At 54.4% G+C, this 27,452-nt stretch overlaps 1 protein-coding gene across 1 annotated transcript; it reads left to right on the top strand.

Annotated features, from left to right (window-relative positions):
- The first annotated feature begins 1,806 nt into the window (after window positions 1–1,806).
- On the top strand, window positions 1,807–24,533 carry SNTB2 (syntrophin beta 2). Its single transcript, XM_044270539.1, has 7 exons — window positions 1,807–2,434; window positions 16,600–16,801; window positions 16,916–17,111; window positions 19,263–19,405; window positions 19,701–19,897; window positions 21,843–22,024; window positions 22,332–24,533. The coding sequence occupies exons 1-7, from the start codon at window positions 1,897–1,899 to the stop codon at window positions 22,422–22,424; spliced, it is 1,551 nt and encodes a 516-aa protein (XP_044126474.1). The 5' UTR covers window positions 1,807–1,896; the 3' UTR covers window positions 22,425–24,533.
- Window positions 24,534–27,452: the final 2,919 nt, after the last annotated feature.

Genomic DNA, 27,452 nt, shown 5'->3' with positions numbered 1-27,452 from the left:
AAAAACAAGCCCTCACATTGGGAAATTTTTTTTATGGGGGGGCAGAATATGGCGATGCAAAAAAAATAAATTGATTTTTTCCCACAAAGTTTTTATATTATTTATTATGATTATTTTTTTATATTAAAACACAAGAAAGTGGCGCTGCTGTAATCGGACCGACTCGGAGAATCGCCAGAACCTGACATTTTTACCGTATAGGAAACAATGGAAAGACAAAGCCCATAAAACAGTCAGAATTGCGCCTCTATTTCCAGTTCCAGCCACATTGAGAATTTCTTTCAGCTTCCCAGTAACTTGTATGCGGCCGGTCAGTTCTAGAAAATACAACTGGTTCCGTAAAAAAAAGAAAAAAGTGAATGGAAAAATAAAAGATAAAAAATAAAAAATGCAAAATCACTGCTCAACTCATCTGGTAGCTATAAAGGCTGACAGGACAGAAGAGGAGGAGAATCTGTGGAAGAAGCCCGAGCTCTGCTCCTCCAGCTTAGCTCCTGCTCTGCTCCTCCAGCTCAGCTCCTCCTGCTCTGCTCCTCCTCCTGCTCTGCTCCTCCTTCTGCTCTGCTCCTCCAGCTCAGCTCCTCCTCCTGCTCTGCTCCTCCAGCTCAGCTCCTGCTCTGCTCCTCCTGCTCTGCTCCTCCTCGCACCACTCAGTTCCTCCAGCTCAGCTCCTCCTGCTCTGCTCCTCCTCCTGCTCTGCTCCTCCTTCTGCTCTGCTCCTCCAGCTCAGCTCCTCCTCCTGCTCTGCTCCTCCGGCTCAGCTCCTCCCGCTGCTCTGCTCCTCCTGCTCAGCTCCTGCTCTGCTCCTCCAGCTCAGCTCCTGCTCTGCTCCTCCAGCCCAGCTCCTGCTCTGCTCCTCCAGCTCAGCTCCTCCCGCCGCTCTGCTCCTCCAGCTCAGCTCCTGCTCTGCTCCTCCAGCTCAGCTCCTCCTCCTGCTCTGCTCCTCCGGCTCAGCTCCTCCCGCTGCTCTGCTCCTCCTGCTCAGCTCCTGCTCTGCTCCTCCAGCCCAGCTCCTGCTCTGCTCCTCCAGCTCAGCTCCTCCCGCCGCTCTGCTCCTCCAGCTCAGCTCCTGCTCCTCCAGCCCAGCTCCTGCTCTGCTCCTCCAGCTCAGCTCCTCCCGTCGCTCTGCTCCTCCAGCTCAGCTCCTCCCGCCGTTCTGCTCCTCCAGCTCAGCTCCTTCCGCCGCTCTGCTCCTCCGGCTCAGCTCCTTCTGCTGCTCTGCTCCTCCGGCTCAGCTCCTCCCGCTGCTCAGCTCCTCCTGCTCAGCTCCTGCTCTGCTCCTCCAGCTCAGCTCCTCCCGCCGCTCTGCTCCTCCAGCTCAGCTTCTCCCGCCGCTCGGCTCCTCCAGCTCTGTTTCTCCTCCTGCTCTGCTCCTCCTGCTTTGCTCCTCCTCCCGCTGCTCTCCTCCTCCTGCTCTGCTCCTCCAGCTCAGCTCATCCCGCCGCTCTGTTCCTCCAGCTCAGCTCCTCCTCCTGCTCTGCTCCTCCAGCTCAGCTCCTCCTCCTGCTCTGCTCCTCCTCCTGCTCTGCTCCTCCAGCTCAGCTCCTCCCGCGGCTATGCTCCTCCAGCTCAGCTCCTCCTCCTGCTCTGCTCCTCCGGCTCAGCTCCTCCTCCTGCTCTGCTCCTCCGGCTCAGCTTCTCCTGCTCTGCTCCTCCTCCCACTGCTCTGCCGCTCTGCTCCTCCTGCTCAGCTCCTGCCCTGCGCCCGGCCCCAGCTGTCATGCGCAGTCGCCGCCGCCAGGTGTCGCCGCGCAGCGTGTGTGGAGGCCGGGGAGGAGGCCGCCGCTAGGTGTCGCCGCGCAGCGTGTGTGGAGGCCGGGGAGGAGGCCGCCGCTGACACAGGCAGGAAGTTCGCGGCGCAGGAGGCAGCAGCTCGTCGTCAGTGCGCCGCTCGCCATGGCCGTGTGGACCCGAGCCTCCAAGTCCGGGCTCCTGGATCTGCTGCTGCAGGACCACTGGGTGCGGGTCCACGCCGAGCTCTCCGGGGAGACCCTGAGCCTGACCTCGGAGCAGGAGCCGGCCGCGCTCAATGGCATGAGCAATGGCACGGAGCTGGCCCCGGGCAGTCCCCGCAGGGGCCCCGGGCGCTCCGGAGCGAGTTCCCCCAGATCAGACTGCGGCTCCGAGTCCGGGGTGGGCAGCCCCGGGGCCAGGTTCCCCCTGGACAGCCCGGAGGAGGGCGCGGAGCCGGCGAGGAAGGTGCGGGTGGTGAAGCAGGAGTTCGGAGGACTGGGCATCAGCATCAAGGGCGGCCAGGAGAACCGCATGCCCATCCTCATCTCCAAGATCTTCCCGGGGCTGGCAGCGGACAAGAGCCAGGCTCTCCGGGTGGGGGATGCCATCCTGGCCGTCAACGGGGCCGACCTGAGGAATGCCACCCATGACCAAGCTGTGCAAGTGCTGAAGAAAGCGGGCAAGGAGGTGACACTGGAAGGTAAGAGCCCCCAGGTGCCCCCCTCCTGGCAGTGCCCCCCCCAGGTGCCCCCTCCTGGCAGTGCCCCCCCAGGTGCCCACCTCCTGGCAGTGCCCCCCCAGGTGCCCCCCTCCTGGCAGTGCCCACCCCAGGTGCCCCCCTCCTGGCAGTGCCCCCCAGGTGCCCCCCTCCTGGCAGTGCCCACCCCAGGTGCCCCCCTCCTGGCAGTGCCCACCCCAGGTGCCCCCCTCCTGGCAGTGCCCCCCCAGGTGCCCCCCTCCTGGCAGTGCCCCCCCAGGTGCCCCCCCCCTGGCAGTGCCCCCCCAGGTGCCCCCCTCCTGGCAGTTTCCCCCCCCCCCGAGGTGCCCACCTCCTGGCAGTTTCCCCCCCCCGAGGTGCCCACCTCCTGGCAGTTTCCCCCCCCCCGAGGTGCCCACCTCCTGGCAGTTTTCCCCCCCCCCCCGAGGTGCCCACCTCCTGGCAGTCCCCCCCCCCCGAGGTGCCCACCTCCTGGCAGTCCCCCCCCCCGAGGTGCCCACCTCCTGGCAGTCCCCCCCCCCCCCGAGGTGCCCACCTCCTGGCAGTTTCCCCCCCCCCCCCCGAGGTGCCCACCTCCTGGCAGTTTCCCCCCCCCGAGGTGCCCACCTCCTGGCAGTTTTCCCCCCCCCCCGAGGTGCCCACCTCCTGGCAGTTCCCCCCCCCCCGAGGTGCCCACCTCCTGGCAGTTCCCCCCCCCCGAGGTGCCCACCTCCTGGCAGTTTCCCCCCCCCGAGGTGCCCACCTCCTGGCAGTTTCCCCCCCCCCGAGGTGCCCACCTCCTGGCAGTTTCCCCCCCCCCCGAGGTGCCCACCTCCTGGCAGTTTCCCCCCCCCCCCGAGGTGCCCACCTCCTGGCAGTTTCCCCCCCCCCCCCGAGGTGCCCACCTCCTGGCAGTTTCCCCCCCCCCCCCGAGGTGCCCACCTCCTGGCAGTTTCCCCCCCCCCCCCCCCCGAGGTGCCCACCTCCTGGCAGTTTCCCCCCCCCCCCCGAGGTGCCCACCTCCTGGCAGTTTCCCCCCCCCCCCGAGGTGCCCACCTCCTGGCAGTTTCCCCCCCCCCCCGAGGTGCCCACCTCCTGGCAGTTTCCCCCCCCCCCCCGAGGTGCCACCTCCTGGCAGTTTCCCCCCCCCCCCCCCGAGGTGCCCACCTCCTGGCAGTTCCCCCCCCCCTGGCAGTTTCCCCCCCCCCCCCGAGGTGCCCACCTCCTGGCAGTTTCCCCCCCCCCCGAGGTGCCCACCTCCTGCAGTTTCCCCCCCCCCGGGTGCCCACCTCCTGGCAGTTTCCCCCCCCCCCGAGGTGCCCACCTCCTGGCAGTTTCCCCCCCCCCGAGGTGCCCACTCCTGGCAGTTTCCCCCCCCCCCCGAGGTGCCCACCTCCTGGCAGTTTCCCCCCCCCCCCCCGAGGTGCCCACCTCCTGGCAGTTTCCCCCCCCCCCCCGAGGTGCCCACCTCCTGGCAGTTCCCCCCCCCCCCCGAGGTGCCCACCTCCTGGCAGTTCCCCCCCCCCCCCGAGGTGCCCACCTCCTGGCAGTTCCCCCCCCCCCCGAGGTGCCCACCTCCTGGCAGTGCGCCCCCCGAGGTGCCCACCTCCTGGCAGTGCGCCCCCCCGAGGTGCCCACCTCCTGGCAGTGCCCCCCCCGAGGTGCCCACCTCCTGGCAGTGCCCCCCCCGAGGTGCCCACCTCCTGGCAGTGCCCCCCCCGAGGTGCCCACCTCCTGGCAGTGCCCCCCCACGAGGTGCCCACCTCCTGGCAGTGCCCCCCCACGAGGTGCCCACCTCCTGGCAGGCCCACACGAGGTGGCCACCCTGGCAGTGCCCCCCCCACGAGGTGCCCACCTCCTGGCAGTGCCCCCCCACGAGGTGCCCACCTCCTGGCAGTGCCCCCCCCACGAGGTGCCCACCTCCTGGCAGTGCCCCCCCACGAGGTGCCCACCTCCTGGCAGTGCCCCCCCACGAGGTGCCCACCTCCTGGCAGTGCCCCCCTCCTGGCAGTGCCCCCCCAGGTGCCCCCCTCCTGGCAGTGCCCCCCCAGGTGCCCCCCTCCTGGCAGTGCCCCCCCCAGGTGCCCCCCTCCTGGCAGTGCCCCCCCAGGTGCCCCCCTCCTGGCAGTGCCCCCCCCAGGTGCCCCCCTCCTGGCAGTGCCCTGTGCTCCCCCCACTAGGTGCCCACCTCCTGGCAGTGCCCTGTGGGTGCCCACCTCCTGGCAGTGCTCCCCCATCTGTCTGTGTAGAAGTTATATGATGATCATGTGACCAGTCGCCTGCAATGCTGCTTCTTTCCGATTGGCTGACAGGGATCACCTGATCCGCTCCTTCAAGGGATTCTCCATATATTTTTTTTGGGGGGGGGGGGGGGGGTTCTGTTGGTTTTCGAGAAACAGCCCCCCCCCCCCCTCCCCTTTATCCACGGGCATGAGGTGAAATTGCAGCTCAGCTCCATTGAATGGAATACCAATAAACCGCGGAGCCTTGGCGCATGGTGATCATGTGACCGGTGATTTATTACTATTGTTTGTAACAAGGCCTTCTGATTGGCCGACAGGGATCACCCGATCCGCTTTACGGGATTGTCCTGAATTTGGGAAAAGGGTCAGCGCCCCTCTTATCCACAGGCGTGATGTGGTTTTGCAGCTCAGTTCTATTCACTTAAAGCTGCAATACCAGATGCAGCCTGTAGACAAGGGGGGCGCTGTCTGTGGAAAAACACTAGATCCTTTTAATGATGTTGGAGAGCTGGTCAGGTGATTTTCCCCCCACCCTTACACTTCGGAGAGGGGGGGGGGGCATTGGGTGGCACCACCCTAGGGCATCATATAGACACCCCGATGACCGCTCAGCGTGCAGTCATAAGCAGGGTCGGTGGACGTCTTCTAGAATGTTCCTCGGCTTCTTTCCTCCTGACAACCCAGTCGTCCACAGGATAAGCCTCAGATCGGTGGAGGTCCGAGCGCTGGGACCCGCACCCGTCATGAGCATGCGCCCCGCCCAGGGCCGTCTTTAAGATTGATTGGACCCTGGGCAAGAATTTACTTGGGCCCCCTGGATCCCGCCGTCCCACACCCCAGCAAGTGATCTATATATCATACAGCTGACAGTGAAGACTTCGGCGGCTCAGGATCCGTGCTCCGCAGGTCAGGAAGGAGACCGGGGCTCACCCTAGCGTGGCAGTGCCTCTGCCTGACGTCACGGCGCGCGGCGTACGCAAAGGGCAGGTCGGGAGGAGGAGAAAGTACCGTATTTTTCGCCCTTTAAGACGCACCTAGACTTTATAGGGGGACAATAAGAAAAAATATTTTTCATTACACCTCAGATCAGACCCCCAATGTCAATCAGACCTCAGCTGACAGCCCCAATAAGACCCCCAACGCCATATATTAGCCCCCCAGCCTCATGCATCAGCCCCCCATGCATCACCCCCCATGCCTCAGCCTCCCATGCATCAGGCCCCCCCAGCCCCATGCATCAGGCCCCCCAGCCCCATGCATCAGGCCCCCCCAGCCCCATGCATCAGGCCCCCCCAGCCCCATGCATCAGGCCCCCCCAGCCCCATGCATCAGGCCCCCCCAGCCCCATGCATCAGGCCCCCCCAGCCCCATGCATCAGGCCCCCCCAGCCCCATGCATCAGGCCCCCCAGCCCATGCATCAGCTCCCCCAGCCCCATGCATCAGCTCCCCCAGCCCCATGCATCAGGCCCCCCCAGCCCCATGCATCAGGCCCCCCCAGCCCCATGCATCAGCCCCATGCATCAGCCCCCCCCCAGCCCCATGCATCAGGCCCCCCCCCAGCCCCATGCATCAGGCCCCCCCCCCCATGCCAGCCCATGCATCAGGCCCCCCCCCAGCCCCATGCATCAGGCCCCCCCCCAGCCCCATGCATCGGCCCCCCCCCCAGCCCCATGCATCAGGCCCCCCCCAGCCCCATGCATCAGGCCCCCCCCAGCCCCATGCATCAGGCCCCCCCCAGCCCCATGCATCAGGCCCCCCCCCCCATGCATCAGGCCCCCCCCAGCCCATGCATCAGGCCCCCCCAGCCCAATGCATCAGCCCCCCCAGCCCCAATGCATCAGGCCCCCCCCAGCCCCATGCATCAGGCCCCCCCAGCCCATGCATCAGGCCCCCCCAGCCCCATGCATCAGGCCCCCCCAGCCCCATGCATCAGGCCCCCCCAGCCCCATGCATCAGGCCCCCCCAGCCCCATGCATCAGGCCCCCCCAGCCCCATGCATCAGGCCCCCCCAGCCCCATGCATCAGCCCCCCCAGCCCATGCATCAGGCCCCCCCAGCCCCATGCATCAGGCCCCCCCAGCCCCATGCATCAGGCCCCCCCAGCCCCATGCATCAGCCCCCCAGCCCCATGCAGGCCCCCCAGCCCCATGCATCAGGCCCCCCCAGCCCCATGCATCAGCTCCCCCCCAGCCCCATGCATCAGGCTCCCCCCCAGCCCCATGCATCAGGCCCCCCCCAGCCCCATGCATCAGGCCCCCCCAGCCCCCATGCATCAGGCCCCCCCCATCCCCATGCATCAGGCCCCCCCAGCCCCATGCATCAGGCCCCCCCAGCCCCATGCATCAGGCCCCCCCAGCCCCATGCATCAGGCCCCCCCCAGCCCCATGCATCAGGCCCCCCCAGCCCATGCAATCAGGCCCCCCCCAGGCCCCATGCATCAGGCCCCCCCAGCCCCATGCATCAGGCCCCCCCACCCTGCATCAGGCCCCCCACAGCCCCCATGCATCAGGCCCCCCAGCCCCATGCATCAGGCCCCCCCAGCCCCATGCATCAGGCCCCCCCCAGCCCCATGCATCAGGCCCCCCCCAGCCCCATGCATCAGGCCCCCCCCAGCCCCATGCATCAGGCCCCCCCAGCCCCATGCTCAGGCCCCCCCCCAGCCCCATGCATCAGGCCCCCCCAGCCCCATGCATCAGGCCCCCCAGCCCCATGCATCAGGCCCCCCCAGCCCATGCATCAGGCCCCCCCAGCCCCAATGCATCAGGCCCCCCCAGCCCCATGCATCAGGCCCCCCCCAGCCCCATGCATCAGGCCCCCCCAGCCCCATGCATCAGGCCCCCCCAGCCCCATGCATCAGGCCCCCCCAGCCCCATGCATCAGGCCCCCCCAGCCCCATGCATCAGGGCCCCCCCAGCCCCATGCATCAGGCCCCCCAGCCCCATGCATCAGGCCCCCCCAGCCCCATGCATCAGGCCCCCCCAGCCCCATGCATCAGGCCCCCCCAGCCCCATGCATCAGGCCCCCCCAGCCCCATGCATCAGCCCCATGCAGCCACTGCACAGCTGAGGACCAGGAAGCGGTGAGTATAGCGCTTTCACCGCTTCCCAGTCCTCCGGTACTAATCCAGCGCTTCAATAATAGAAGCGCTTCATTAGTATTCGCCCCATAAGACGCAGAGGCATTTTCCTCCCACTTTTGGAGGGAAAAATGCGTCTTATGGGATGAAAAATAATTTGTGGGCAGTGGCCAGCGGGGCTCAAGAGGCAGCTGCCTTGGGCCCCCTAGGAGTAACTGGGCCCGGGGCAGCTGCCCCTTTTGCCCTGCGTTAGTCGGCCCTGGCCCTGCCGCCCCATTAGGGCTGTTGGAGAGAGCTGAGGACGACCCCTTTGTCGTCTTTTGATGCCGGGCGGCCATCATTAGGTTCCCGCAGCACGGAAGGTGTCCCTCGGGTAAGCGGCCGTATTGGTAGTCACCCAGCTTTTCCAGAAGTGGCCGGGCTCTTCTTGTTTCTCACTCCGTGTCCTGCAGCTTTGTCCAGATACTTTTCATGAGACGACGTCGGTGTCATCGCGTCCACACCCAGGACTTACGACCTCTCCCAACACCTCCTCCTACTAACCCAAAAATGGCTTAAAGGGTAGCTCCACCTTTCAACCCCATTTTACAGTGTACATCTGTAGCACCTTTGTAAGTCCATTAGTATATCGCATTGGTCCTAATTTACAGAATGCATTACACTCCAGAGCTGCAATCATGGTTCTATGGTCTGTTATTGGAAACAGTCAACAAGCTTGTTGTCAGATTAGGTGACTCCGCCAGTGAGTGCAGCTCTGGAGTATAATACAGCATGTAACTCAGGATCTGTACAGGATAAGTAATGTATGTACACAGTGACTGCACCAGCAGAATAGTGAGTGCAGCTCTGGAGTATAATGCAGGATGTTACTCAGGATAAGTACAGGATAAGTAATGTATGTACACAGTGACTGCACCAGCAGAATAGTGAGTGCAGCTCTGGAGTATAATGCAGGATGTTACTCAGGATAAGTACAGGATAAGTAATGTATGTACACAGTGACTGCACCAGCAGAATAGTGAGTGCAGCTCTGGAGTATAATACAGGATGTAACTCAGGATCAGTACAGGATAAGTAATGTATGTACACAGTGACTGCACCAGCAGAATAGTGAGTGCAGCTCTGGAGGATAATACAGGATGTAACTCAGGGTCAGTACAGGATAAGTAATGTATGTACACAGTGACTGCACCAGCAGAATAGTGAGTGCAGCTCTGTAGTATAATACAGGATGTAACTCAGGATCAGTACAGGATAAGTAATGTATGTACACAGTGACTGCACCAGCAGAATAGTGAGTGCAGCTCTGGAGTATAATACAGGATGTAACTCAGGATCAGTACAGGATAAGTAATGTATGTACACAGTGACTCCACCAGCAGAATAGTGAGTGCAGCTCTGGAGTATAATACAGGATGTAACTCAGGATCAGTACAGGATAAGTAATGTATGTACACAGTGACTGCACCAGCAGAATAGTGAGTGCAGCTCTGGAGTATAATACAGGATGTAACTCGGGATCAGTACAGGATAAGTAATGTATGTACACAGTGACTCCACCAGCAGAATAGTGAGTGCAGCTCTGCAGTATAATACAGGAGGTAACTCAGGATCAGTACAGGATAAGTAATGTATGTACACAGTGACTGCACCAGCAGAATAGTGAGTGCTGGTCTGGAGTATAATACAGGATAAGCAATGTATGTACACAGTGACTGCACCAGCAGAATAGTGAGTGCAGCTCTGGAGTATAATACAGGATGTAACTCAGGATCAGGACAGGATAAGTAATGTATGTACACAATGACTGCACCAGCAGAATAGTGAGTGCAGCTCTGGAGTATAATACAGGCTGTAACTGAGGATCAGTAATGTATGTACACAGTGACTGCACCAGCAGAATAGTGAGTGCTGCTCTGGAGTATAATACAGGATAAGTAATGTATGTACACAGTGACTGCACCAGCAGAATAGTGAGTGCTGCTCTGGGGTATAATACAGGATGTAACTCAGGATCAGTACAGGATAAGTAATGTATGTACACAGTGACTGCACCAGCAGAATAGTGAGTGCAGCTCTGGAGTATAATACAGGATGTAACTCAGGATCAGTACAGGATAAGTAATGTATGTACACAGTGACTGCACCAGCAGAATAGTGAGTGCAGCTCTGGAGTATAATACAGGTTGTAACTCAGGATCAGTACAGGATAAGTAATGTATGTAGACAGTGACTGCACCAGCAGAATAGTGAGTGCAGCTCTGGAGTATAATACAGGATGTAACTCAGGATCAGTACAGGATAAGTAATGTATGTGTACACAATGACTGCACCAGCAGAACAGTGAGTGCAGCTCTGGAGTATATTACAGGTTGTAACTTAGGATCTGTACAGTTAATGTAATTATAATGTTGAAGTTACACATATTTATAAACGGGGGAGAAATATTTCACCACATTCTTTCTTCTATTCAGAGGCTGAATCCTCTGTACGGTGCGGACCCTTCCCAGCTGAGGGGTAGCGCTGTGAGCCGAGTACATGAGCAGCATACATCTCTCTGCCGTTCTGATAGCGTCCTGCAATGTAGCAGAGCTGTCTGCGCGCAGAAGATCATCTAGACTGGATACACTTGTAACAGTCCGTCAGTTACGAGATCTTAGGCCTGTGCACGTTTTCAGCTTCTGGATGTTTCTCTAATCCTGTATGACCCCTTTAAGATGGGAATACCCCTTTAAATATCCCCCTTTCTAAAGCTGCCCATGGACATTCGGTAATCATCGGCCACAGCGAAGAGTAATATTCGGATGTTCTTCATGTTGGGCGTAACGATGATTGACCCATGTGCCCTTCTACTGGTGCAGGACGACCCCCATCCTCCAGACTCCTGTCCAGGTTCGCTCCAGAAATCGGGTTGGGTGCAGACGCCTTAACCCTTTGCGTGTAGGCAGAATGGTGGGTTTTGCTGAGTCGGCATCTGACAATGCTAATCAGTATTAACCCGGCATTAATATTAACCCCCTCATCACCGCTGTCACCTTCTGCAGAGCATAATCCGCCTCATTGTGTGCTATTCAGCCTGAAGAGTGGCGCGTTTCCGGTGCCGCCAGCTATCTCGCCCTAATGAGGGGATTATTACATTATCCGTTTCTCCGCTGTCTGGTGGGTCTCGGGGCCTGCGACTCGGGTGTGGAGAATTATGCACAATAACGGCAAATCGGCAGCCAATGGTTTACAATAATTGTCGAAACATTTTTACATTTTTTTTAATTATCTGTTAATAAGAGGCACGTGATTAATTTGGCGTAGATGGCGCCATTCATCTACAAATTCCTAAGTATTTTAGGAAACCGCCGTTGCTTTTTTTGTCGTATTACAACTCCCAGCATTTCCGAGAGATCACATCCAGAAGCTAGGAAGCCATAAAGACCTGATGCCTCCCACAGCGGAGGGTTTGCTGCTATGTGTCCGGTGTAGACAATCCTCTGTAAACTGAATACCTCCGCAGGACAAATCTTTCCGGTTCTGATCGTTTACTACAATGTGTCGGTGCGGAGCCCGGACTCCTTATCTCAAAGGATTGAACTGGGTGCAATGGTAGCAGACCCTCAGCTGTGAGAAATATTAGTTTTTTTTTAGCTGGGAATGTGAAGGAGGCAAAAATAAATAAATAAGATGCTTCCATTCGTTGACAGCAAGCATGAGGATGTAAATGTGGCTAATCTAATGCTAAAATGTGGCGAAAGGGTTTCTACCCCAACTCCTTTTAAAAAAAAAAAAAAGCCATACACTCGGGCAATGTTGGGAGTTGTAGTCTGACAGCCACGAGAGAGGCACAGGTTAGAGACCACCGATGTGATGACAAATGACAGACCTCCCGATTTCCCACAGCTGGAGACATATAATAGCTCAGCATCTGGTGGACTGGGAACGGCCGGGTCTCTGGGCGCTGGGCGTGTGTGTGACCGACACGTAAGTGTTACAAGATGCCGCTGTTTACTCAGCTTCGTAAAACATTCGGAGACGGTACAAGTTTGGGAGTGGTCACGAAAATATACGAAAACGTATAAAAAGTGCAGTCTGTGTATTGTCAATTATTAATCGTTCGCAGCACACTTGGCTCCGCATCGGAGCTGTGTACCAAACACGGAGCAAGGTATTATTATTTGCCCACATGCTTTCTTTTATTCTGGATGCATTGGAGCAATACAGATACGTTTCTGTTCACGTTCAGCGGTTTTAGGAATATTTGGCAGGTCTCTCATATCCTGTACTTTGCAACCCTGCAGACGGGGACGGAACTACTGCTGTGGGGCCCAGACAGGCAGTGATGTTCCCTTCAGTAGCTGAGGCCATAGCCATGAGGAGGGGCTGCTATAACCTGCTGCATCTCAGGATGTGTAGCAGCTAGAGGAATGAGCCAGGTCTTTACAGGCAGAGACAGAGCCGTCTGGGTCCGGGCAGTCCCAAGATAGAAGTAAGTAATTGGTGGGGTCCTTCCGCTTATAAATATGGGGTCCTCAGTTCCCAAAATGAATGGTATGGCAGTCAGATGAGCTGCCGCTCCTGTGTCCAGCAGTGCCATAGAGAATGAATGGAGTGGCAGCGTGCGCGCTCAACCTCCCCTCCATTCATTGGCGGGTACTCTAACTCTGTTCTTGTGAGCGGTAGGGTTCCTAGCAGTTGCACCCTTACTGATCAGATACCCCTGACAGAACCCCCTTGGGACAACCCCTTTTAAAAAAAAAAGATTAGAAAACCATGACCACTGTCTTAAAACATAAATAGCGCCACACCTGTCTACAGGTGACGTATGGTACTGCAGTTCAGGCCCATTCGCTTTATGGAGCTGAGCTGCAGTACTAGACACAACCTGAGGACAACTGTGGTGCTGTTTTTGTCTGATCCTGCGGTGCCGTTGACCTTGCGTAGTTCTTGTCTTTTCTAGGGGAAGGGTCATTTTTCTTCCGCCCTGAGGTTCTGTATTGTACGATATTTTATAAGTTGTACTTTGATCTTTTCCGATGCGCTGTATGATGAATGTGTATTTCCAAAACCTGCCGGGCCGGTTACCACAACGTTAGCGATATTGAGTAGTTCTGGTAGCTGCACGTTGGTCAGACATCACTTAGGGAAGAGGCCCCATACACGCTGCATGTGTGAGGCACAGGAGAGGCGGCAGCAGCATGTCGCAGGCAGTCCACCCGGATTTTTTAAAGAGCTTGTCCTGAGGACATTTAAAAATCTCGGAATTGAAAGTGGATGTGATAAAGATAAATACTACTCTCCCGCTCTCTGTCCTGCAGTGATGATGCCGCAACCACCCACAGGCGACAACCGCAGCAGTGACACATGGGTGATGGCAATGTCATCACTACAGGACAGCAGAGGAGATGAGCTGTCGCCCCTCATGACATATTGTTGCATCCGCCATGTAGTAACAATTCTAGAGCATCTGTTCTTGTGACTCTATTATTCCTACTAAAAGTTGCCAGCACTGGGCAGTGAGTGTCCACCTAGCCCTGACTAGTGTCAGACTGTGCAGGGACACGCCCCCTACTACACACGGCTGGCAATTCATTCATAAATAGTATAAATATCTATAAATGGTCCTGGACGATCCCTTGAAAATGGTTGTATCCACTCAATGCCTTTGCGACGTGCCGGTCAGTGGCTTTAAAATATCTTGTCCTGTATGGTCACCCCCTCCCCCTCCTTGTCCTGTATGGTCACCCCCTCCCCCTCCTTGTCCTGTATGGTCACCCCCTCCCCCTCCTTGTCCTGTATGGTCACCCCCTCCCCCTCCTTGTCCTGTATGGTCACCCCCTCCCCCTCCTTGTCCTGTATGGTCACCCCCTCCTGTCCGTGTTTCTGGATAAAGTCGCACTCGGTCAGTGCAGTGGTTCGCATCCATTGGGGTCTCTCCCTCCTCCTGTCCGGCGAGGCCACGTCTTGCATTCCCAGCGTAATGTACATATTGAGAGCGGAATCGCGCAGGTATCAGATTACTTTTAATAGGGTGTAGCCCGTGACTCAATCCTGCGGGGACATCAGGGAAGACATGCGAACCCTATGTCCCGAGGCAGAAGGATTACATATGGCTACATGTGATGTGGATGCTGAAAATTGTGGCATCTTTGGTTGGTTGTCAGAGCTCCAGAAAACAGCAGAGTTCATGGGTTCTCAGTGCATCTCGGCGTCCTTCTGGAAAGGACATGTGGGCGGTGCTTCGGAAGGGGAGTGTCCTGTCATTCAGCAGCCCTCCACCAATTGGAGAGAACCATGGGCCGATAGGGTTCACGCCCTTTAGTGTCCTTTTCAGAAGGACTGTAACCCGCATGTAGTAATTCTGATACAAGAGGCACAACTCTGCCCCCCCCCCCCCTCCGCCATTACATTAGCTTTCATTTGAAGGGCTGAGATGTGGTTTGTTTTTCTTGTGACCAAAATCTCAAAAAAGGGAGACACAGTGGGAACGTCTCTAGATCATTATCTCTTTGCAGAGACTTTATCCCGCTGAAGGCTGTCAGGGCATGCTGGGAGTTGTAGTCTCCCAGCAGCTGGTGATCCCGCTGAAGGCTGTCAGGGCATGCTGGGAGTTGTAGTCTCCCAGCAGCTGGTGATCCTGCTGAAGGCTGTCAGGACCTGCTGGAAGTTATAGTCTCTCAGCAGCTGGTGATCCTGCTGGGAGTTGTAGTATCTTAGCAGCTGGTGATTCTGCTGAAGGCTGTCAGGGCATGCTGGGAGTTGTAGTCTCTTAGCAGCTGGTGATCCTGCTGAAGGCTGTCGGGTGATGCTGGGAGTTGTAGTTTCTCAGCAGCTGGTGAGCCGCAGGCTGAAGTTCACTGAGAAACAACTAATGCCCCCTCTGCTGAGCTGTGGCCCCTAATATCCGCGCCCCTTGCTTCCATTGCACTGTAGAACTAGACAGTTTGCCTTCCAGGAGTCTGGGTAACCAATCGGAAGTGATGGCGGCCATCACCCAGCTTTCCCAGGAAGAGATGCACTGCCTGAACAGGGAAAGCACTCATTAAGGAGACAGACTATGGAGCGTGGTGACCTGTTATGGTCATTCTTATGGCTGCACCTGTCCTCAGGGGCAGCAGGTCCCGGAGAGAGACCCTCCAGTGCCCCCCTTTTCGGCGCCTCTCCATTTATTACACCGTGTGATGCTTCGCTCCCTTATATGGAGACTCTCCCTAATCCTCCCGTATTTTGCAGCGAGCAATATAATCTGCAGTTAGATAGCAGCTTCAGTCTAGATTAACCCCTTGACGTCCCAGAAGAACGAGGCGAGGGAAAGGCGTCGCCATCATGACTTTGATTCTGGAGACCCCATGTAAGGGAAAATGATGAGGAAATTTTTCAACCTGTCCTTTCTCCCCCTTCATCGCATGACTCACATCTTATGCAATGTCCAGTGTAGAATTTCTCTGTGAAATCCCAAAATTCCCAGTGCATTGTAATTGCCAACGTCTATCGGGAATGTCACAAGGCTGGCACTCAGCTTTCCTGAGATCCTGAATGGCAAATCTGTCCTCCTTAAAGGGTAAGCCCAGGCTTAGGTAAACTTTGCTGCCATCTTCCAGAAACAGCGCCGCGCCCGTCTTGTGTCTGGTATTGCAGCTCCACTCCTTTGAAGCAACTGTGACGGAGCTACAATACCGCACACAACCTGTGGACAGGGGGTGGCGCTGTTTTTGGAAGAAACTTACTGTTTGGACTTACTCTTTAACGATATAGGTGCTGCTTCAGCTTGACTTGCCTTTCATAGGCATAGTAACCCTTCTAAGGGCGGCCATGTTGGTTGTCACTAGGGCTGCAGCTATCGACTATTTTTGTAATCAAGTATTCTATTGATTAATCCAACGATCGATCTCTAATAGCAAAAAACAAATTAAATAAATGTTTTTCTTTATAGAAACTCAGCAATCCCCCCCAGTGCCACCAGCCGCCCCCCCCAGTGCCACCAGCCGCCCCCCAGTGCCACCAGCCGCCCCCCCAGTGCCACCAGCCGCCCCCCCAGTGCCACCAGCTGCCCCCCCAGTGCCACCAGCCGCCCCCCAGTGCCACCAGCCGCCCCCCCAGTGCCACCAGCCGCCCCCCCCAGTGCCACCAGCCGCCCCCCCCAGTGCCACCAGCCGCCCCCCCCAGTGCCACCAGCCGCCCCCCCCAGTGCCACCAGCCGCCCCCCCCAGTGCCACCAGCCGCCCCCCCCAGTGCCACCAGCCGCCCCCCCCAGTGCCACCAGCCGCCCCCCCAGTGCCACCAGCCGCCCCCCCCAGTGCCACCAGCCGCCCCCCCCAGTTCCACGAGCCTCCCCCCCCAGTTCCACGAGCCTCCCCCCCCAGTTCCACGAGCCTCCCCCCCCCAGTTCCACGAGCCTCCCCCCCCCCAGTTCCACGAGCCTCCCCCCCCCCAGTTCCACGAGCCTCCCCCCCCCCAGTTCCACGAGCCTCCCCCCCCAGTTCCACGAGCCTCCCCCCCCAGTTCCACGAGCCTCCCCCCCCCCAGTTCCACGAGCCTCCCCCCCCCCAGTTCCACGAGCCTCCCCCCCCCCAGTTCCACGAGCCTCCCCCCCCCCAGTTCCACGAGCCTCCCCCCCCAGTTCCACGAGCCTCCCCCCCCCCCAGTTCCACGAGCCTCCCCCCCCCAGTTCCACGAGCCTCCCCCCCCCGTATATACTATTCAAGGGCTTCTATGAAGAGTAAATACCCTTTAAATCCGATGATGCAGCAAAATATTAATCCCATAATACCGCCATATGTCATCTAAGCGTGAGCGATGCGGGATATGTCGGTGTTATATCAGTGAATTATACAATAGACGGTCTTCCTTCTCTCTTCTGACAGTGCGCTTCCTGCAGGACGTGTCCCCCTATATCCGGAAGGCGTCCCTGGTGGGTGAACTTCCCTGGGACGGTTGCGACCTCGGCAGTCCAGCGCACAGCGATACGTCTGGTTCTCCAAAACACGGATCCAGGGACTGCAAGGTCATTCCCTTAAAAATGTGTTACGCTGCGAGAAATCTGAGCATGTACGACCCCGAGGGACGGTCAGTGGCAATGTGTGCGTGACTCCAATGTTCCTGCTTGTCTCTGCAGGAGGTACATGTAGCAGTGTGCCTCGTGCCTCTTCTCCACTCCTCTTATGTCCACGTGTCTTGCAGGCTGGTTGAGCTGCGCTCGCCGGATGGATGTCACTCGCTGGTGCTGCGCTGTCGAGATTCCGCCTCCGCCCTGTCCTGGTCACAGGCTCTGCACAACAACATTACCGCTCTGCTGCCACAGGTCCTGGCGGAAACCCAGTGCATGCTGGGAGCGGCGGCCGACGACCTCCGATATTTAGGCTGGGTGGCTGAACAGGTTCGTGTACCGTCCTCTGTCTACTGCTCAAAGACTTAAAGGAATTTTCTACCTTTATGTCATTAATAATTTCATCATTGTTTCATGAAAATTACAGAAAAGTTCTAATAAACTGTATGTCAATTTGTCCCCATTTCAAGATCTCTGCTTGCTGCTAGTGAATAGGAACATTTTACAGACCCAGTACTTCTCACAACATAGAGTTTATTACTGTTGCATCCAAGCCGATCCTCTGCCAGCTAAATATCAGAAGCAGAGTTTCTCCAACTGTCCTGATATTTTGCTACAGTGTATCAGCGCAGGTATAATTTATCAGCCTAAACTGGATACAATTAAGCAAATGCTCAGCTGTAAGAAGTAATAGGCATTTATGGGATTCCTGGATGTGAGTGTACACGAGAAGGTTCCCCACTCAGTGACGGCACAAAGGCTTTCCACTCACTTGAAGGGGCTGATAACAGAAAACAATAGATCTTAGAGATATTTGAAAAGGGGTTGTCCAATCGTTTAATACCTATGACCTATACTCAGAATAAGTCATCAATATCTGATTGGCGGGGGTCCGACACCTCTGCCGATCAGCTGTTTGAAGGCAGGCGGAGCTCCCCAAGCGCAGCACCATTCATTGGATAGTGGCTGTGCTTGGTATTGCAGCTCAGCCCCGACTGAGCTGCGTCTAGGCCATGTGGCCAATAAACTTGATGTCACTGGCCTAAGAAGAGTCCTCAGTGCTCTCACCGGAGCGCCGTGGTCTCTTCATACAGCTGATCAGCGGAGGCTCCAGGAGTCGGACCCCCATCGGTCAGATATTGATGACCTATCCTGAAGATCATCAGTATTAAACAGGCAACCCCTTTAAAGAGCCAGGTCTCCCAAGGATTTGTCCTGTATGAACATAAGATGGATTCTAGGCAGACCAGAGGTGACCGTAGTAGAGAGCCCCTTTAAGACTTTTCTGTTGTATACATACTGTATGCTTAGTCATTATTTATTCCCCCATATCGTGTCTAGTACCGGTCTCCCTGCCCGTGCCCAGAGTCTCCAGGAGTGACACCCCTGCACCCCTAGTCTCCCCCCCCCCCCCCCCCCCCATCGGCCCCTAGTCGTCCGTCCCCCCTCGGCCCCTAGTCTCCCCACTAGTCCCCCCCCTTCCTCGGCCCCTAGTCTCTCTCCCCCCCCCCCCCCTTCCTCGGCCCCTAGTCTCTCTTCCCCCCCCCCCCCTCGGCCCCTAGTCTCCCCACTAGTCGTCGTCGTCCCCCTTCCTCGGCCCCTAGTCTCTCCCCCCCCCCCCCCTCGGCCCCTAGTCTCTCTCCCCCCCCCCCCCCCCCCTCGGCCCCTAGTCTCTCTCCCCCCCCCTCGGCCCCTAGTCTCCCCACTAGTCGTCCCCCCCCCCCTTCCTCGGCCCCTAGTCTCTCTCCCCCCCCCCCCTCGGCCCTAGTCTCCCCACTAGTCGTCGTCACCCCCCCTTCCTCGGCCCCTAGTCTCTCCCCCCCCCCCCTCGGCCCCTAGTCTCTCCCCCCCCCCCCTCGGCCCCTAGTCTCTCTCCCCCCCCCCCCTCGGCCCTAGTCTCTCCCCCCCTCGGCCCCTAGTCTCTCCCCCCCCCCCCTCGGCCCCTAGTCTCTCCCCCCCCCTCGGCCCTAGTTCTCCCCCCCCCCCTCGGCCCCTAGTCTCTCCCCCCCCCTCGGCCCCTAGTTCTCCCCCCCCCCCTGTCTCTCTCCCCCCCCCCCTCGGCCCCTAGTCTCTCCCCCCCCCCCCCCCCCAGTCTCTCCCCCCCCTCGGCCCCTAGTCTCTCTCCCCCCCCCTCGGCCCCTAGTCTCTCCCCCCCCCCCCTCGGCCCCTAGTCTCTCCCCCCCCCCCCCTCGGCCCCTAGTCTCTCCCCCCCCCCCCCTCGGCCCCTAGTCTCTCCCCCCCCCCCCTCGGCCCTAGTCTCTCCCCCCCCCCCCCCTCGGCCCCTAGTCTCTCCCCCCCCCCCCCCCTCGGCCCCTAGTCTCTCCCCCCCCACCCCCCCTCGGCCCCTAGTCTCCCCAAACCCCCCTCCCCTCGGCCCCTAGTGTCCCCCCCCCCCCCCTTGGCCTGCCCATAGTGCCTCCTGCACCCGTCCATAGACCCTCCATAGTACTCTGCTCTCACCCTTATTATTCTCCATCTCAGATCCCTCAGGAAGATGGCCGGGCTTTATGGCATCCAGCACTTGCAGTTGTTTCTCCAAAGGATTTTCTTCTCTTCGAGGCAATGCCCAGGACGCGGGAAGAGTGGGCGCACCCCAAGCATAAGTTGCCGCTGATCTCCACAAGGTGAGGGATAGTTTTATAGGTATCAATATGCATTAATGATTGACTAACATTGTAAATAATCTGTTATCCAAGACCTATAATGCCCCCCGTATGCCTGGGCCCCTCAACAAGAGACCGCCATTTGCCAAGGTATTGCAGCTGAGTTATATTAAGTTAATGGAGCTAATCTTCAATACCAAATAAATCCAGTGGGCAAGAGTGGCGCTGTCTTTCTCGTTTCATCCAGCACCATATTGTATAGTAGCATTGTCGTGTTCACGGTGTAACATTATTGCTTATATTATTGTCCTTTTAGGTTAGTACACTCAGGACCGGGGCACAACTCGCCCTCTTTGGCGCCACATCTAACTTTTGCCACTCGCACGGGGTGCCCTCAGGGAATTGACATGCACGTCTTCCGCGTGGAGAACCAGCGGGATCTTTCTGCTTGGACGAGAGCACTGGTGCAGGGGTGTCACATGTCAGCCGAACTCACGAGGGAGGTCACCATCAGTAAGTCACTTTTGGGGTAAAATAAAGTTTTTTGATAGATTTAGGAAACTCTAAAGCATGGCTCCTTGTTGCCCATAACAGCCAATCACAGAGCAGCTTTCATTTCAAATTCAGCTCTTGAAAAATGAAAGCTGTGCTGTGATTGGTTGCTATGGGCAACCAAAGCAGATTTTCTCCCAGACAGTTTTGATAAGTCTGCTTGAAGAATGCCAAGGCAATGGCACATAACTGCCTGTCAGTGAATGGAAAAATCTTTATTTACGTGTAGAGGCTGAACACAGCTGAGAGTTTGCTACAGTCCATGGGGGGAAATTTATCAAACCTGAAGTAACAGAAAACTGGCTTGGATGCCCATAGCAACCAATCAGATGGCGCCTTTTATTTTGCAAAGGAGCTGTGAAAAATGAAAGATGGAATCTGATTGGTTGCTATGGGCAACTGTCAGTTTTCTTTTACCCCAGGTCTGATAAATCTCCCCTATGAGTGTAGGAATAATGTGTCATCAGCATAGAGTCCATTTCTTAAAGGGGTTGGCCATTTTAAAACTGCCACAGTAAAGAGGAATTTTCCTATTCATTGACTGCAAGCAGAGTTAAGTGTGATTGTCTTCGCATTCTTAAAATGGGTTGGCCCCAGCCTGGACGGGCACATAAGTCCATGCTGTGCCACAGTAATCTGACGTGTACCACTTGAACTGCTTGTCACATGGCTATGTAAACAGCTGCTGTGTCCATGGGAACCAAAATGGCTGCAGTCACATGGTTTAATCACGTGACCGCTCTCTTACGTGTCCGCTTCTGCACAGGAACTGAATCAGTCAAACAACTTTCCGGCGCCTGTACAGCAGAGGTTGGCGATCATGTGATTAAACCAAGTGACTGCGTCCATTTTGTTTCCCATGGACACGGCAGGCGTGGGATTTTTGCATAGCCTTGTGACATTACTGTGGACAGCACGGACTTGCACGCCCATTGAGTCTGAGGCCCAACTCTTTAAGAACGCAAAGACAATCGCACGTACCTGTGCTTGCAGGCAGTGAATGGGAAAATCCTTTACATTCAGAAGATGAAAACAGCTGAGCTTTTGCTACACTGTTTAGACTGGATTGTCTACATTGGATTCAACTGTAGCAAAGTCTCAGCTGTGAGAGATATTGGCTAAAGTAGTTGTGTACATAGAGCCTTATAGCATGTCTCGATTTTGGTGGGCCAGTCCTGAGAACCGTGTCCCAAAGGGGGTGGGGCTTATATAACAAGTGTTTTGTGGGCTTTTACTTGACTGCAAAGCATGCTGGGAATACTGACTGCGTTCCTGGGGTCGTGTCACACCCTTCTATATTAAAGGGGTTTTCCCATCTCAGACAATGGGGGCATATTGCTAGGATATGCCCCCATTGTCTGATAGGTCTGATACGGGGAGAGTGCTTGGTGGTGGCCAGACCCCGGAAAACCCGTGGTCCTCCAGCCACCATCTTCCTCGCTCCGTTCTTGGTGTAGGTGCGGGTCCCAATCAGATAATGGGGGGGGCATATCGTTAGGATTGTCTGAGTTGGGAACCTGTCACCGGGATTTTGTGTATAGAGCTGAGGACATGGGTTGCTAGATGGCCGCTAGCACATCCGCAATACCCAGTCCCCATAGCTCTGTGTGCTTTTATTGTGTATAAAAACCGATTTGATACATATGCAAATTAACCTGAGAGGAGTCAGAGCTTGAAAATATAACTCTTCTCTGGTCACACAAGTAAGATATAACTCTTATGTTAATTTGCATATGTATCCAATCAGTTTTTTTACACAATAAAAGCACACAGAGCTATGGGGACTGTGTGCTAGCGGCCATTTAGCAGCCCATGTCCTCAGCTCTATACACAAAATCCTGGTGACGGGTTCCCTTTAAATTGGGAAGATCTCAGGGTAACGCATTGCTGTTCTGTGTATTAACAGGCTGTTCTCTACGCGGGGAAGCCGTCTCCCTCTCCATCCATTACGACACAGCATTCACAGTGTGCCGCGGAGGGCCCTCGGGCCCCGTCATGTACAGATACCCATTTGAGAAGCTCCGTATGTCGGCAGACGATGGGACCAAACATCTTTATCTGGACTTTGGTGGACCAGAAGGAGAACTGGTATTATTCTGGCTTATTACATACAAGGGGGGACCCAGGACAGCGCCACCACACACACTGCAAAAAAGCAACCAGAGCGGGCTGCGATTTCAGTAATGCCAGTGACCCCCAAAAATGCACCTCAAGGGTGTAAAAAACGCCACTGCCGTTCGCTTGACGAGGCTCGGCTCCGCTCGCGCGCTTGACGAGGCTCGGCTCCGCTCGCGCGCTTGACGAGGCTCATGTAGCTTAATGTACACAAACCACCGGGTGTTTGCTGCAGTTCTGGTCGAGTATATTTTCTCACGACCGCCCTTATCTCTTTCAGGCTCTGGATTTGCACACGTGTCCGAAGCCCGTTGTTTTCCTGTTGCACACATTCCTTTCTGCTAAGGTCAGCCGGATGGGTCTGCTGGCCTGACCCTAGAGTGCCCCCCGCAGGACACATTCCGCACAGGGCTATCCCTATAATTCGTGCCTTCCAGCGACAATCAAGAACATGTAAGGAGGGACAACATGCGGCGTCCGCTCATACCACGTGTTCACCAAGGAGCCGCCATCCTGTCTCGTGACCGCACGGGCCGACAGGACCCCCCATCCTCCTCCCAAAGATGTGAGCGCACTAGCCGCAGCCCGTCAGAATTCAACAGACACTCGCTGTTCGTTTTGTCCGGCGAGATCCGCTGCTGACGAAGTCGGTGTCTTTTATCACTACAGTGACTGAAGTTTTCCTCTGGGAATATGAAGCCATATTGTTTTTATGACCAAAGTGCCTTTTATGTTACTGCTGCCTTAAATTTTTATTATGCACAAATCATATTTATAGAGGATATAGAGATATATATACATATGTATAGATCTGCACACATATCTGCACCATACATAACACGTATACCGTCTCCAGACGCAGGGTATTCGCCAGCAGCCACGAGCCGTCGTTTTCGGACTCTTTGGCTGCCTCTCAGTTTAGACCAAATGGCCGTTAATTTTAACCAAAGATTATACCGAGCAGGGACCGTATGTATTGTGGAAGAGATGCCTCGCTTCAAGGAAAAATATACATCATTTAAAGGAATCCGGCTCTCTCTTATCTTTCTAGAATGTGTGCATTAACTCCTATATACACGTCCAGCTGATCTGTTACAAGATCTCTGCTTGCTGTCAGCGATCGGAAGCATTCTTGTCTGCTACCTGAGGCTGAAAACCCGTACCGACCAAATACAGCAGAGCGTTTCCGACAGTGGCCTCCAGCCTGGGCAATCCTCTGTGACGTAAGCGAGCAGTACTCCGGGCCGATACATTGTTCCCTGCACTGATACATTGTAGCAAACGATCAGGACAGGAGAGAGATCGGTGTCGCTGATGTATTCAGCTCACAGGGGTCAGGTGTTTCAGGTCTCATCCTCTGAAGGGTCACATTCATTGACCGCAAACAGAGGTCTTGAAAACAGTGAAGCACTGAGACACAAACTGTATTGGAAAGTAACAGATTTGGATATGGAACAATAATGGGGCCGTCCTCTGCTGTGCTGTACCCCCATCTGCTTTTGATTTCATGCAGATCATGATTTTTTTTTTTTCTATTGGATTCCATATGGAAAAATAAATTGTTGCATGCTCCATCGGACTCGGAGATATAAGCAGAGATATTTTCCCGTATAAGCCTGTACGACTGCTTTCGGGGTGGGGGTCTGCGTTGTGCAAGACCCCTTATTTAATCAGATTTGAGGGCTATCCACAAGATGGCCGCCTCTGCCTTATTGATTTTCAGTTATGCAGTGGTGTCATGCTGCCACCTAGTGGCCAGTTTGTAGTTAGTTTTTATCTGTTGCATTAGACGCATGGAGCTTAGGTCTCAGAAGTTGCTTTATTCAACAGCTCATTTCTGCACCTGCTGAGCTTCAACCAGGGCATCTTCTAGGTGCTCCCAGGTGCTGTGGCTGCAGTGGTGTACTCCAGAAGTTTGTGCCTTGTGCTGATCATAAAATCTATTTATATAGATGGCATCATGGCATTTGCTTTTCAACCTCTGGAAGCAAACAAGAATGCTTCCATTTCATGACAGCAATCAAACAGTGAGGATGTTAAATGCAAAGTATATTAGAAAGATACATAACCGCTACAAATAAAGGGTCCGGCTTGCTATTTGCGGCACAACCCCTGATGACGCTGATGCTTCGGGGGAGAAAATGTAGTTTTCTTTACAAGATGCAGTGATCCTGACCACCTATACGCAGTCTTGTACTGCAGACCTGCCTGTTAGAGCTTGGGTAGGACGCCTGTGTGTGAAGGAGACGGGTTCGATTTGTAGAGTAGACGACAGTTGCTGCCATTCAGATGCACCACTATAGTGCACTGCAAAATATATATGTATATGCACACAGTGGTTATATCTTATTGGAAAACGGACTACATTTATGGTTCAGATGACAACGTAGCTAAATCTAATAGCTGCTGTCAGTGTGATACATAATAACCTTATAATATCTATAGACAAAAGGATAAAATAAAACACTGCTGCAACTGGCAACATTTTTTACCTTTTTATATATAAACACTAACTGAGGCTTCTCCGGCGGGGGAACAGCCTGCCAGATCCGTGCTTCCGCTAGTGTACCGTGCCGCCGGACGTCCGCCCCGGCCCCATTGACTATAATAGGCAAACATGCTGAGAGGCGGCCGGAATAAAACTACAACATGTGTTCTCATGGCCTCTGGCCATTTATTTTGAAGTTATGTATAGGCGCGGGCCTTACGACATTGTTTAAGCCACGCCCGCTCCTCTGCTGGCCTAGTTTAAGACCGTTTTCCATGTCCTAAACTGGTGTAGAAAATTGTAAATGATAAGGACCCCCCGCCGCCACTTTCTCTGCCCACGCCACCTGGGAAAAATGGCGTGAGCAAGGAAAGGTTGTAGATCTTGCCGCAATACCCCTTTGCAACAAAATCTGCACCTTACATATGCCAGAAAGTGGTGTACACTTCTTAATAAATGACCCCCATAGACTTTTATTATGGGTTAAACATAAAAGAATAAAAACCTTTAAGTCTCGCCCAGCGTTCAGACCGGGAATCTCTACATGCAGAACCAAACACTTACCTCCAAGCTACAGCACTACCACATGGAGAAGCCAGATCTTTCTATGCTTATACGCAATCGCATATTACTGGAGTCTGTATAATCACATATTGTGTGGGAATAAAGCAGTGATATGTAGAGGAGTTTACTGAGCAGATCTCAGTGTGGTGATGCTATAGTACATAGTGTATATGATATGTAGATGAGCTTTCTGAGCAGATCTCAGTGTGGTGAAGCTATAGTACATAGTGTATATGATATGTAGAGGAGCTTTCTGAGTAGATCTCAGTGTGGTGAAGCTATAGTGCATATGATATGTAGAGGAGCTTTCTGAGCAGATCTCAGTGTGGTGAAGCTATAGTACATAGTGTATATGATATGTAGAGGAGCTTTCTGAGTAGATCTCAGTGTGGTGAAGCTATAGTACATAGTGTATATGATATGTAGATGAGCTTTCTGAGCAGATCTCAGTGTGGTGATGCTATAGTACATAGTGTATATGATATGTAGAGGAGCTTTCTGAGCAGATCTCAGTGTGGTGAAGCTATAGTACATAGTGTATATGATATGTAGAGGAGCTTTCTGAGCAGATCTCAGTGTGGTGCAGCTATAGTACATAGTGTATATGATATGTAGAGGAGCTTTCTGAGCAGATCTCAGTGTGGTGATGCTATAGTACATAGTGTATATGATATGTAGAGGAGCTTTCTGAGCAGATCTCAGTGTGGTGCAGCTATAGTACATAGTGTATATGATATGTAGAGGAGCTTTCTGAGCAGATCTCAGTGTGGTGATGCTATAGTACATAGTGTATATGATATGTAGAGGAGCTTTCTGAGCAGATCTCAGTATGGTGCAGCTATAGTACATAGTGTATATGATATGTAGATCAGCTTTCTAAACTGATCTCAGTGTGGTGAAGCTATAGTACATAGTGTATATGATATGTAGAGGAGCTTTCTGAGCAGATCTCAGTGTGGTGATGCTATAGTACATAGTGTATATGATCTGTAGATGAGCTTTCTGAGCAGATCTCAGTGTGGTGATGCTATAGTACATAGTGTATGTGATATGTAGAGGAGCTTTACTGAGTAGATGTCAGTGTGGTGAAGCTATAGTACACAGTGTATATGATCTGTAGATGAGCTTTCTGAGCAGATCTCAGTGTGGTGATGCTATAGTACATAGTGTATGTGATATGTAGAGGAGCTTTACTGAGTAGATGTCAGTGTGGTGAAGCTATAGTACACAGTGTATATGATATATAGAAGAGCTTTTTGAGCAGATGTCAGTGTGGTGAAGCTATAGTACACATTGTATATGATTACTAAACCAAACAAACATTGGACACCTCCACACATAGGTATTTTACAAACATAGTAATTTATTAAAGATTATATCATAAAGAATATCTGCAACAGCAGACTGTGGTACACAGGGCAAATATCTAAGCAATATTTTTTTATTCGTTTTTTTTTATTAAAGAATGATATCAAACATATAGAACAGCATAATTAAATACTGGAGTAAGCAGCAGATAAGAACAGACAGTAAAGGACTGATGTACCCAGGGGAGGGCCGAGGGGGTCGGCCATAGCAAAGATTCTGGCTAAAGATAAAGTGAAAATAATTCTAGTGATAATAATAATAAACAAGACTGCCAACAAGAGGCAAAAAAAACAAGTATTAAATAAGCCTGTTTTAAAGAAACTAGGTACAAGGATCCACAAACTGGCAGCCAAAAGTAAACCGACGTAAAAGTGTACTGCCAGACGCTACGCGTCGGCCCCTCGGTCACACCCTGCCCAACGCCGTTTCGCCTGTGAAGGCTTCTTCCCGGGGATCACATTGTACATGATGTGTAGAGGAGCTTTCTGAGCAGATCTCAGTGTGGTGAAGCTATAGTACATTGTGTATATGATATGTAGATTAGCTTTCTGAGCAGATGTCAGTGTGGTGAAGCTATAGTACATAGTGTACATGATATGTAGATGAGCTTTCTGAGCAGATCTCAGTGTGGTGAAGCTATAGTACATAGTGTATATGATATGTAGATGAGCTTTCTGAGCAGATCTTAGTGTGGTGAAGCTATAGTACATAGTGTATATGATATGTAGATGAGCTTTCTGAGCAGATCTCAGTGTGGTGAAGCTATAGTACATAGTGTATATGATATGTAGATGAGCTTTCTGAGTAGATCTCAGTGTGGTGAAGCTATAGTACATAGTGTATATGATATGTAGATGAGCTTTCTGAGTAGATCTCAGTGTGGTGAAGCTATAGTACATAGTGTATATGATATGTAAATGAGCTTTCTGAGCAGATCTTAGTGTGGTGAAGCTATAGTACATAGAGTGTATGATATGTAGA

Source organism: Bufo gargarizans, chromosome 10 (genome assembly GCF_014858855.1).
Source record: "Bufo gargarizans isolate SCDJY-AF-19 chromosome 10, ASM1485885v1, whole genome shotgun sequence".
NCBI lineage: Eukaryota > Metazoa > Chordata > Amphibia > Anura > Bufonidae > Bufo > Bufo gargarizans.
The sequence above is the reverse complement of the archived record's forward strand: the minus strand, read 5'-3'. Positions and strand labels throughout refer to the sequence as shown.

Bases quoted from the DNA above. Each gene is read 5' to 3' on its own strand.
- SNTB2 (XM_044270539.1), top strand. From the start codon at position 1,897: ATGGCCGTGTGGACCCGAGCCTCCAAGTCCGGGCTCCTGGATCTGCTG. The intron at 16,802-16,915 runs GTCAGTGGCAAT...CGTGTCTTGCAG, and splicing joins ATGTACGACCCCGAGGGACG to GCTGGTTGAGCTGCGCTCGC. The intron at 19,406-19,700 runs GTGAGGGATAGT...TTGTCCTTTTAG, and splicing joins TTGCCGCTGATCTCCACAAG to GTTAGTACACTCAGGACCGG.